We start from the raw sequence: 12,993 nt of genomic DNA, 5'->3' as shown, positions 1-12,993 counted from the left end.
ACAGCATAATATCACCCTCGTAGCTCATTACAAATTGCCTTAAAATTTAGCATTAGAAACGTTTCCCTTATTCTAACAGCCTTAAAATGGGAAAGCATGACTTTTATGAGGTTCACAGGTCCCCAAGAGTGTCTTCTTCTTCCTTCTTTTCTATTCCAGTACAGGTAATATCAAAACAAAGCTTATAAGAATCTGGAATTAAGAAACATGCCACTGAGAGGAGAAGAATGAAGTGCCTGGTAGAAACAATTAGTGAGGACACAGAAGAAACCACTAAGGATAAAAGACAAGTAGTGAAGCAATCACCTTACCAATCACTGATATTTAATCGAATTATCTAGAGCATTCTATGACACACTTCTATAAAAGGAAGCCCTTTCTATTAAAGCACCTTAATTGCAGTTCAACTTTTTAAAACTTTTTTATTACAGATATTTTCCAATATACACAAAAGCATAGAGAACTGTTAAAGGCATCCTCATACACCTTTGAATCCGTTTCAACAAATTATAAATGTTTGTCAATCTTGTTTTCTTTATTTCTCCTCAAGTTTTGGGGGGGAGGAGGAGGACATTTCATTTTATCTGTAAGTACTTCTGTGGCAGGCAGTTAGACAGACATGATGAAGAAGATGCACCAGGTACAAAAGAAGGTCACCAGGATGGAATGCCTCAGGTGCCTAGCAACCTGCTAAAACTGAGGAAACAAGGACCTCACCCCCAAGGCAACCTTTCCTCCCCTGACACACTGCTGATCATGTGGTTTAGAACCCCTAACTTTTCACATCCCTAGTCATGCAGTTTGGACCCTTCCCTGACCTTTCTCCTCCTGGCATGTTGCTAGTCATGTTACAGATCCCCCTCCCCCAAATTAGAGAAGGAACGAGGAGCCGAAGAGTGGCCCCACTTAATTCCCATGCAAGCCCTTACACGCACAACCACTCTCAAGCATTAAGCCCCCAGGACAGTGAGGCCAGTGAAGTTCTGGCCTGCATCAAATACATCTGGGCTTCAGTTGTGTTTGGAGCTCCAGGCCCAGAAAACCAGCAAAACCAGACAAGCCACACCACAGCTAAGCTCAGGAACAGCTGCATTGACTAATGACCCCCCAGCCCTGGTGCTGACCAGTCAGTGGAGACCAGAGGTCTGAAAGGACACACCTGGAAAGCTGAAGAATATTCTATCGAGACTCTCCCCATGAACTCTCCTAAGACCCTGACCCTTAAAAGCCCTTAGGGAGTACACGCCCAGATCAGGAGTACATGCCCTCACCCCTGTCCCGCACTCACTTTTCCTTTCCCCTTCTTCTTCCCCTCACCCAAGTGCATTATCATTACCTCCCTCTTTCCTAAGCTCCATGTACCCTTCTTTTGCCTCTGTAACTTGTTTCCTGAGCCTATTTCTTCTACAGCTCATTTCATCTACGTGACTTTCTGCAAAAACCATTCTCGTATAGTTTTGACTCTTGCCTGTGAAGTCTTTCTTAGTCAGAACTCAAGCATGGAAGTTGCTGAACCAAGGTCTGGTCTGACTCCACCGGCCTAGCACCTGGTGCCATTCCAACAGCCAACACTTTAATATGAAACTCCACAGACAAAGGCTTTACATTATCACAAAGTCATATACTGGTACATATGCAAGAAAACTCATAATAATTCCTTAATATCATTTAATACCAAGTACATGGTCACATTTCCCTGGTTATCTCAAAGTGTCTTTTTTCAGTTGTTTTGTTCAGATGAGGATCCAAAGTTCACACATTGCATTTGGTTGATACTCTTTATCTGTAACAGCTTTCTCTCCCTTGTCACAACTCTCCCTCCACTCCATGACTTTTATTTCTTAAAGGATCTAGTTATTTGACAAAATTTCCTATATTCTGGGTTCAGCTGATTGTTTTTTATGGTACAAAATAGTATATTAGAAAGTTTAATCATTGGCTATGGAGTATGAAGAAAAGGGAAAACAGCCATGGTTTAGAACCAAAATATTTCAGACAACTGACACTGAAAACCCTTAAAGACAAACCTATCAGAGGACGATCAGTGAGCCAGGAAGGTACCAAATCCATGTATTTTTATAAAACTATCCATCTTACTACATTATATAATGTTCTGGCTTACTGTTAGAGTGCCAATGTGAAAAGGACAGTGTTCAAGAACCAGATGATATTAAAAATATATTTAAAAGAAGGGTCATGATCACCTGTGATTGGCAATACGACGTAATTCACTTATTTTGGTTTGAGGTAAAAACTGTAAGTTTCTTTTGAAAAGTATTAAAAAAGTGCTTTGGTACTTTAAACATGTTTTTATGTAAAAAAAATAGCTTTTGAAGTTTCTTAGTCAAACATTATTCTTGTTAAACCCTAGCAGGAGAAACTGATGAGACCTACCGATAATACAGAATTGGTCGCCAAGTAGGCTAACTATCCATGTGTAATGTAATGGTTTCAAGCACTGATCAACATTTTATAAGACCTACTGACATTTAAGGGAAAGCCTACTGCTTTACCAACTTGGGAAAGCAGGGTGCTTCTGTTCACCCTTCAAAGCCCAGCTCAAGTGAGAAAGTTTTTAGCATGCACGTAGCACTAATCACTTTTCCTTCTGAGCTGTGGTTTTCAACTATGGTTTTATTTGAGAACAAGCTGAAAAGCTTTTAAAAACTACTGATGCAATTAAATCAGAATCCCTGGGAATGGGGCAGAGGTATTTTTTTCAAATATTGCTAGATCATTCCAATATACAGCCAGATGAAGTATCACTGCTTTTGTAGGTACATTTCATTTATCTTTTTCACAGTATGTTTTTAATTTTTGTTTATCTTTATCTTATTTTTACTATAGGTCTTCAACTCAATACATATTTATTAAGTACAAGTTATGTGGCATCACCATTATTCTGGGCCCTGAAGACACCGAAACAATGTTGTATCCCTGTCCTCAAGAGAACCATACAGCCTGAGAAAGATAATATGTAAACAAAACAAAAATTAAGTGAAATAGGTGCTGTATAGTAATAGTCTGTATAAGGGATGTAGGGAAATAAAGAATTAATCTATTCTATTTGGGGATGGGGTCGAATCAGAGAAGGTTTCAGAAAAGATGACTCCTTGAAGGAGGAATTATCTTAATTATTTTTGCATTTCTAATACCTAACATTCATTGCTCCATAAATACTTGGTAATGGTGAGTCTTAAAGTTGGTATACACAGAGCTCCTTGAATCAACTGGCCTTTACTTTTACTCCACTTCAGAAATCCACTCTCAAGGTTGCACAGCATATTGTGGTAACACAGGAACTGCTCCTCCTCCAACACCATTAACTCCGACATTCAACTGTCTGGCTTCAGTCTCTCATCCTTCTACCTCTTTCACAACCACTTTACCTCCTCAGTTCCTCTAGCCTGTCAGCATCTCCATTTTACCTCAGTTCATCATTCTCTTTTGCTGTATTTTTCTATTGTAATATTCTGAAATGTTATGTATTCCTCTATTTTTGTATTATATATTTCTATTGCTGCATTTACCATACAGCATTATAATTTACATAAAAATGGGTTTTCTTTCTCTACTAGATCAAAACTTTCCTTAGAACAGGTATTAGATTCTTTTTATCAGTACTGCATCATTAATACCCCAAACAGGGCCTGACCCATAAGTGCTCAGTAGATGTTTGTCGAAGCTCCGATGAAATGGTGTTCTGTCATTTCCACCACTACGGCTGAGCTCTCCAAAGGCTGAAACTATATCTTACCTGCATATTTACTATAACATCCTACCAGAGTACCTCACACATATTGGAACCTTTACTGAATTGTAAAAGGTTGAAATGTATAAGGCATATAAAAATACATTCCCTGATCTTTTTTGGTATTGTTATTTTAAGTCATTTAAGACAACCAAATGGTTATGAGGCAAATGTAATAATGTTCATCCTAGCAGAGGCAAAATTAAGTAAACAGAAAGCACTGGACAGAAGCCAGGAAGACTGCGCTTCAGTCTTGGCTTTGCCACCCTGTGATCTACAAAATTAACATCTCTGTAAGCCTTAGTTTCCTCATTTATTAAAATGAGGTATGACCAGAATTCAATTCTTGTTTATCTGAGGTTCTATAACATGCTATGTGTCTCTTAAAAATTTTTTGCTACAGAAGTGATACACTTAATATAAAAAGTTTTACATCTCCTTTTGAATTGTTTAAATTCCTACTTTCCATTCTATTTTCAGAACTCTCCAGAGAAAACCACTCTGAACAGTTCCTTCTGTACCTTCAAGACATTCTTCATGCATAAGCAAATACAGTGCTAAGAGTCCTGATTTTATTTACAACCTGGACAGTCCCATAAATTCTAATGGAACCCCGACACAATGAAGGGAAATCAAGTATTGGGTTGACCAAAAAGTCCATGATATTTTTTTTGTATGACTGCTGTAGTGGTGCTTAGTTGTCTTTAACTTCCTTTGAAACAATTTTGTTAGACTGTATTGTCACAGCTGTCTTATCAGTGTGCATTAAAAAATATCAAAATTGGTGAATTTTTGTGCAGCCATTTTAATATTGGAGATAGAAGAAAATATACAGCATTTCTGGCATATTATACTTTATTATTTCCAGAAAGGTAAAAATGCAAAAAAAAGATTTGTGTAGTGTATGGAGAAGGTGCTGTGACTAATCAAATATGTCAAAAGTGGTTTGCAAAGTTTCTTGGTACTATTGACATTTTGGCCAAATAATGCTTTGCTGTGAGGCTGTCTTATGCACCGGAAGATGTTTAGCAGAGCCCCTGGTTCTACCCACTAGAAGAAAATAGTGGGAGATAGCTGACATACTCAAACTCTCCAAATCAACAAAGTTATCAGTGAAAATGAAAAATGTGTCTTTTATTTTACAGAAAAAAGTAATGGACTTTTTGGCCAACCCAATATTTATACTTTGATAGCATAAAGATAATTACCTACTTTCAAAAGACCAACAGTAGAAAATATTAAAACACAGAAATAAGTATTTAAACCAGTGTGCTTTGGCAAATGGGGCTCAGTGGATTGAGTGCTAGCCTGTGGACTGAAAGGTTGCTGGTTCAATTCCCAGTCAGGGCACATCCTGGGTCGTGGGCCAGGCACCCAGTTGGGGTGTGTAAGAGGCAACTGACTGATGTTTCTCCTGCACTGATGTTTCTCTCTCTCTCGTTCTCCCTCCTTTCCTCATCTCTAAAAATAATAATAATAATAATAAAACCCCACTTCCTTTTTGACTCCTGCCTTGTGTAATGTAATGTGAGTACAAGGTATATAAGAAAAGAAACTTAAGGTGGTAAGTTTCTTCTCTACCAGAAGAAACATGGGAGGCATGGTGATTATGGCGAAAGGACTGAGAATCATACTAATATCAGAACCGAAGAGGGATAAGTAGAAAGGGACAAAGTCACAGAATTCACCCTGGCTTGTGTGACTCAGTGAGCTGAGCACTGGCCTGTCAACCAAATGGTCACTGGTTCAATTCCCAGTCAGGGCACATGCCTGGGATGTGGGCACATGCCAGGTCCCCAGTAGGGGGCACACGAGAGGCAACCACACATTGATGTTTCTCTCCCTCCCCTTCTCCTTTCCCCTCTTTCTAAGAAATAAAAAAAATATTTAAAAAGAAAAAATATCACAGAACTCTAAATATTAAAATGGCCAACACAATCCTGAAATATACTATGGGCCTAAAGATAGTCAATTGTAGAAAAGGAAGTAGTAGTTTTTCTATACTAACTCCAGCCCAGAGACAAATGTAGATTACATATGTCCTTCCTTTTTTTGACAACAGCATCCTTTGAAGATCTCCATCTAACAAGGTCATTATGAAACCAAAGGTGAAATAATGATATTTATAACCAGTTCCCTTTAATGGTGGCGAAAATATATGATAAGATGATAGTTGTAAGAATTTTTTTAAAAATTAAGAAAGAGAAAAAGCAGGTCATCCTCAAAGTAGCAAATCAGTTTCCTGAGAATATGGGAAAATGTGTGATCCAATGGCTGGATAGTTAATTTCCCTTTCATTGGGTACCATAGAGTATTGAAACATTAATGACTGTATTAGATAGAGAGCCAAGTCTAACCTCTGTATCCACCTAAGCAACATAGATTTCTCCTAGACATGTCCCCAATTTTATCCTTATATTATAAATTGTTATCATTCTGGACTGTAAAGAATGCTTAAAGGTAAGATAGTAGCCTGGACAAGGATACTGTTCTGCAAAGCTAACACATTACAGAAACAAGCCCACTTTTTAAAACAAAATACGAATATAATTCTATAACATAGGCCACAAATTTAACAACACTTAACCATAAATTACCTAATGATAACTACAGCAATTAAAAAAATCAACAAACTTAGAGTCTTCACCTGGTGTTTTTCTATAACCTAAATACAGTACAATAAATAACCAAAACTATAATTTAGTGTTAATTATTAGGCATTATTTTTTATTTCATTATGTAATTTAACACTGTGTACACAGTGTAAAGTTAGTGAATTTGAAAATAGTTAAGTTCAAGAACCAACCTGTAATATCTCCATTAAATAAATGATTTGTTGAGGATAAGTGAATTCTAGAACTATAAACTTTACCAAATCTACCTTGTCTCCAGACATTTAAAAATACAAACAGAAATAAGGAACTAAAATCATTCTGGCTTCCTGCACCCTTTAGGTTAGGAGGAACAGTATTTCCTGACACTAGAAAATGGCAAGTCAGCCTCGCTTTCACAAGTCAGTGGTTGAAGCTATTGTTTTCAAATTTGGGTAGAATATCATTTTTAGAGTCTAAGATTCCTAAAAGAAATGTTCATGATCAGACATATCTACATTAGAATATAGAACAAAATATATAAAAATATAAAACTAAGTATGTAAAGCAGTAGAGCAGTTCTCAAACTTTAGTCCTAAACATGTTCTGATCTCTCCATTCATCTCTCTCTTCCCTCTAAATCCAATGAAAACTTCCAAGCTAGCCAAACAGAAATTGGTTCAGGAAGCTAAAAGTCTGCAGTGGTCAATCTAAGTCAGAAGTGGCTTGTGTGTTAGCTGCTTCTTGAGTACAAAGGCTCAATACTCAATATGTTCTAATTAAAGTTCAAAGTGAAAAAATTATCAGGAACCAGGCCCCAAAAGTCTCTTTAGAATTTCTCTATTGGAAAGAATAGCACACTGGATGTAATCTATCACTCCAGCCTCACCTGGAGTGAGCTTAGCTATCTGAACCAATATCTCTGTAAAATGTAATTTTTTTTAAGGCACTGGCCAGGTAGCTCAGTTGGTTAGAGCATCATCCCAATACCTAAGGTTGTGGGTTCGATCCCCAAGTCAGGGTACAAAAAGCAATCAATGAATGCATAAACAAGTGGTACAATAAACTGATGTTTCTCTCTCTAAAATCAGTAGATTAAAAAAATTAAAAAGAACTGTAATAACAATATCTGAAGTCTTTGTAGAAAAGCCAATAATAACTAATATATGATCAATACTCCTTGTAAATGGCCTTAAAAGCAGACTCTAAAAGTTAAAGGCCCCAAAGCTAGCTTAAGTCAAAATATAATCGTTCCTTCTTACCATACACCTTCCCACATGCTAAATTACTACTGCAGGGAGCTACTATGCTAACCATTATTTCAAATGATTCCTAGGCAGCTCAAAAGAACGTACCCTGGTTCCTGCTTTCTGTATAAGAGAAAAAATCGATTTCCCAAAAGACAGTCATCCTTGGTAAACAGACCAGTACTGAAATAATCCCGTTATCTGTGTTTCTACTTACCCTCAGTAACATCCTGGGGGTTAGAAGTCCGGTCACTGGCTGGATCCAATGCCACAGTTGCCAGTGAAGTGGTGGCTCCAGACATTTCACTCATAGGCTCACTACGGCTCGTTTCAGGCACACTTTCCCGGGAGCTAAATCTTACTCGGGAACTGGATCGAGAGCTGAGGTCTGGGCTGGTGTCTGACAAACCTGGAATATCATCGATCTTGGTTGGTGTCACCATGAACCGAACTGAAGCCATCTTGGTGGTGGTTTCTGGAGGATGCATTTTTCTTTTCCTTTATAAGGGCAAAGAAAAAAAAAGGAAAAACCAGCAAAATCCTTCCTCCTACGCTAGCTGCTTTTGATCGCAAAAATAGAAAACTTAAAAAAAATCAATTACCTTGATTTATATTACACAAAGAGCCCCAAATAAGAATCTTTATACTCAAATTCAAGCAGACTGTCCTAGAAAGTGCACTACCAATAGCTGAAAAATAATTTTTTAAAAAGACAAAACGGTGTTAATCTCATGTAACTTTGTTCCTTCAGAATGAATAGCTATCTAGCTATGTCTCCTTGTCCAGAGCTGCGGACTCAGTGCCATGGTCTTATAGAAGCAGGAAGGTCTCCTCCCCTCGACCCTCAGGTTTTAGTCCTTTATCTGGTAAATGTCCCACGGTTTTAGTTGAACAAAGTGTGCACAGGCCCACCCTTATCATGCAAATATAGCAGAGAGGTTGCAAAACAGTGTACACCGGCCACCTGTTGTATATCAGGTGAATACCCCACAGGTCTGGCTGGGAGGAGGTGTGTGTAGAGCTACCCGAGGTTTTTGAGGCCGATAATCCACTTGGGTCTGGTGGTAGAGATGCGCAAGCATAACGGGAAAAAATATCCCACACTAGGGCAGAGGAGAATGAGAAGGATGAGAGCAGAGGAGGATGCTGGGGCAGAACGGATTTCTGCCTCCAGAGGTCTGCGGGGGGGGGGTGGCCCGCCTGCTCTTCTCACAGAAAGGTCCCGGGGATCTGGGAAGAGTCGCGAGCAGATGGAGACACCTAACTGCAGTTAAGGGTCGTGGCAGGTCGTTGCTAGTCCATCGAGCTCACGGTCCGCTGGTTGGGTTTCTCTTGCGTGTGACAGGACGGGCCACCCCTTTGCCGAGGGACGCTTTCTCCCCTACCAGGTCCCTGGCGTAGGTCAGCGCCTCCCCGTTTTCCCTTGGAGTCCTAGCAGAAGAGGTGACGGCCTCCCGAGTAGACCCTAGCAATGCAGGAGGGGGCAGCAATGAGAGAAGGAGGTCGCAGGCGCGGGATCCCGACGCCAGCTGATACGCGGTGCGCGCGCAGCTGTTGTTTACAACCCCGTAACTGTTTCAGAGCCGCAGCAGGTCCAGGAGGGCTCGGGCTTTGCGGAGGGCGCCCCCTCCTCAGTGAGGCACCAAAGTAGCAGTTACGTGACCTCCCCGCTGCCGGTCTCCGGTGCGGTGGGCTGTGCAGGAGCCGCTGCAGCTCCTCCCTTCCCTCCTGGCTTATTCCTCTCTGGAGGTTAACGGTCCACGAGAACCCGGGGAGCGATTGGAGGGTGGAACTGTCCCGCTGGTGCCCGAAGCCCCGCCTAGCTTCTGACGCCCGCAGACCAGACGGAGCGTAACTCATTGAGCGCATGCGCTTGCTGAGGTCGCTACGGAGCTGGCGAGTGAGGGGCGGAGCCGAATGTAGTAGGGCAGAAGCAGGGCGGGATTTGTAGTTTGGTGTTTAGACCTGAGCTATCACTGCGCCAGAAAAAATAAACCCTTTCCTTTCTCGGTTCTGCTTTCTTGAGTCTATCCACGATGGAGGCACCTCGGGAAACAGGCACTGCCTTTTGCCCTTAGAATCTCAAAACCCTCTCTTTAATAAAGAGTCTCTGAAAACTCAGGATTAAAAAAAAACCAAAAACCCAAAACCCTCCCACTACCATATATCTAGGTTTGACTCTCCATGAAGTATTTATGCAGAGATCTATTCTAAAGCATTTTATCAGCGATTTTCAAAATGGTGTGCTGCAAGAGCCACACTGGTGTGCCGCAATAATCTAAAAAGCATGCGGTACCTATTCAGTCAGGGGCCCTGACCTCTTTTCCCTTAGATTGTCAAGTTAAAAAAATGACAAAGCCAACAAAATAGCCATCCAGTGTGAATGAATCAAAATTGTATTTTTTTGTCATTTGACAAAAAATGTATTTTTTGATGTGCCACAAAATTTTAGTAATCAGTTTACATGTACCATGAGAATGGGTGGAATATCACTGCATGGCTTAAATAATGTATTTATCTATTAAATATGTAGTTGGTCAACCACAGCTAATAAAGCTGGAAAAAATGCTCTCTTCACTTTCTAGTCAGACTGAACATTCCATTAACAAAAATGCCTTTAATTTAACCCTGAAGATACTTTCTCTGGACTCCATTCCCAGTATTTCCCCTACTATTGCCACCAAAATTTTTTTTTTGTAGCATGTTTACTTAATGCACCAGTAGGTGTTCAGTATATTTTGGTTCATCAATGCTTTCATTTGAGAGAAACATACATATACACACACTACCTATATATGTACACACACTACCTAATATAAATATACTAAACCTTTTAAGACTCTTCTGTTTCTGAGCATATCTCAGATGTTAATAGCTAGGGGATATCTTAAGGAAAAAATCCTTGGCATATTCAGACCAGTTTGCCTTTCTCTTCTCCTTCAATTCAGAGTATTTCCAGGTGGAAGTCTTTTCAATTCAGTCTATATAGAACATAGAATGGACCAAAGTTAATCCTTTGGGGGGGGCAGTAAAGTATAAAGACAGGATTATAGTCAACTTTTTTTTTAATTGGAAGATTTCATCAACTGACTTTGGTGCTTAAGAAATTTCATAGATCTTTTTTCTAGCCATTTGCAGAATTTTTAATATTTCTTCAATCATCCCCTTAACACCAGGAAAACTTTGAAATCTGTCAGATCCATTGCTAAGAACCCCGTAAGTGAATGGGCTAAGAAATAAAAAATTGCTCAAGAGAAAAAACTATTTCTCTATTTCTGTAAGTTAAGGTAATCTAAAAAACATGTCTTTTGTTAACTATAACCAAAGTTTAGAATTTTCTTTCCTCAGCAGTGAACAACTATGCTGAACTTTTCTGCTGAGATGGTCGGACATTCAGATTCCAAGAGGAACATATCTACCCTTTCTAGGGCCAGTCTTAATAAACTGAATTTGCTCTGACTTAAGTTACATCTGCTTCTGGAGTCTAGAATTTTGGTGCAATAGAAAAATATAAATCGGTGGCATTAAGCAAACATTCTAATCCAATGTCAAAAGCCACAAATAAGAAGATTGGGAAATGAATGGATTAACCTGACAAGGAGAAGTACTGTAGAAAGAAAAGCAAGCTAGCATTTTTTGAATGCCCATACACAGTACTTTGCCTCATTTTCCCACTAATGGAATTGAATGAAAAATTTATGGCTGCCCCATGACAGCCACTCCAGTCCTCTGAAATCTCCCAGGTTCTGTTGTTGTTAACCCCCAACAGTAGCTTGAAAAACAAGATAATCCCTGCTTCAATATCTCATATGTCATCTTTTAAATTAAGATCCACATAGTGTTGCACATAGCGGCCAGCTACCAGCTAGTTAAGTTAGGTGTATGTAAGAGGGCAAAGCCTTGATGGAGAGAACTAAAAGCCTGGGAATAGTACCAGAGGAGCAGTAAAGTATACATGAAAGCATTCCTCTTCACAACAGTTGGACAATACTGTAGATATATTAAGGTCCATCACTGAACCTAATCAGTTTTAGAGTTGAAAGAAAACTTGGAAATGATGAAAGTGGGACTAAACAGGTTGACTTTCTTAAAGATATACAAAGAGGGGAGAATCCTGGTCTCCTGACTTCCACATCACTGCCTTTGCTTTACAATATGGCTATTATTTGTCAAACAACTCTTTCATTTTGAGTCAAAATGTCAAGTGTCAAGAAATTACTTGTATTATCACAGGAGTATTTTTCAGTGATTGCTGACAATTACACAAAAGTCTTTCTCGACCTTTCCTTCCCTTCCCCAACACCCTCCTATCACTAATAGTACAGCACTACTGCTACAGCAGCTACTTAAGATTTTCTTCCAAGCTTACTACCCCTTGTTTTACCCCTGGGTTACTCTTCCCTTGCATCTCCCTCATCTTTTCTTAAGCCGCTCTTTTCTTCCCACAATATGTGAAATAAGAGCTTTTTCAAATCATTTTAATAACCTGACAGTGAGCCAAATATAAAAACCAGATTCAAACTTGTTCCCTTAAAGGCGGTAATACCACGATTGCGTCGCACACGCATGATCAAAGGTAATGATGACACCGGATTCCAAAAAGCAAGGGTGACTAGAAGGCTTCCAAGGCTCACAAATTGAAGACCTTGGTTTCGGAAAGTCTCAGAAGGGTCGCAGGCGGCAGGAAAGACATGAAATTTAAGGGCTCCTCAGAGTACAGGGCGCGGTTGCTGGGTCATCAGCACCTTGAAACGTTTCTTGATGGTGATTCGGTGTCTAGAGTATTTGTCGTCTGGGGAGAACCGAGCAGGATGGGCCGAGCAGGTCTGTTGTCCCGTAGGGTCAAATTTCTGCTCGAGGAAGAAAGAGGGGACATAGACTCAGTACAGGAGTGGTGAGAAAACTCAATCACTGGCGTCATAAGGGAGATGGAGGTTGGGACAGGGAGGGGAACGCGACAAAGGGTAAAGAGGCAGACAAGAGGCGCGAAGGTCAAAACAAACCTACACTCCACCTTCTGCCACGCCTGGCTTCTGGGCTTTCTGGTTTCGGCAACTCCGTGGCTGGTTTGAACCTCTCCTCCCACCGACATTTCTCGCCATGCCCATTTACACCCTGTTCCCTCTTCTCACCTTCAAGGTATAGATCCGGTCTCCCTGTTCATTGAGGTAATAGTGGAGAAACATGATCACGCCGAAGCTGGAGTTTCCAATTCCCTCTGCAGGTCAGTCTAACTGACGGCCTCACGTGTTTGTCAACTTCCTTCCGGTATAGCCGGCAGTCTCTCTCAAGGCATGCTGGGAAAAGTAGTTCATTGTAGGCCTTTCTCCAGCTAGGCAGAAGGCGGCGCACTAGTGCAAGGACTTGGCCCAAAGTTGCAACCAAGTTGCAACCTTGCAGGCCT

The 12,993-nt window shown here is 40.3% G+C and overlaps 2 protein-coding genes across 2 annotated transcripts in view; both read right to left on the bottom strand.

The window, feature by feature from the left end:
* The window catches only part of SLC12A6 (solute carrier family 12 member 6), a 105,696-nt gene extending 96,183 nt beyond the window's left edge, over positions 1-9,513 (bottom strand). The window contains exons 1-2 of the mRNA XM_037133149.2: positions 8,192-9,513; positions 7,807-8,087 (exon numbers count right to left, since the gene is read on the bottom strand). Of these exons, the coding sequence (XP_036989044.2) occupies positions 7,807-8,077 (271 nt within the window). The 5' untranslated portion in view covers positions 8,078-8,087; positions 8,192-9,513. The remainder of the gene's footprint in view (positions 1-7,806; positions 8,088-8,191) is intronic.
* Positions 9,514-9,962: 449 nt separating this feature from the next.
* On the bottom strand, positions 9,963-12,842 carry NOP10 (NOP10 ribonucleoprotein). Its single transcript, XM_037133189.2, has 2 exons — positions 12,722-12,842; positions 9,963-12,439 (listed from the first exon to the last, which is right to left on the bottom strand). Exons 1-2 carry the CDS (start codon positions 12,773-12,775, stop codon positions 12,299-12,301), a joined length of 195 nt encoding a protein of 64 aa, XP_036989084.1. The 5' UTR covers positions 12,776-12,842; the 3' UTR covers positions 9,963-12,298.
* Between the last annotated feature and the right edge of the window lie 151 nt (positions 12,843-12,993).

This window comes from Artibeus jamaicensis, unplaced genomic scaffold (genome assembly GCF_021234435.1).
Source record: "Artibeus jamaicensis isolate MK-2021 breed Jamaican fruit bat unplaced genomic scaffold, CSHL_Jam_final contig_1132, whole genome shotgun sequence".
NCBI lineage: Eukaryota > Metazoa > Chordata > Mammalia > Chiroptera > Phyllostomidae > Artibeus > Artibeus jamaicensis.
Note: the sequence above shows the minus strand (reverse complement) of the source record. Positions and strands in the feature narration are given on the sequence as shown.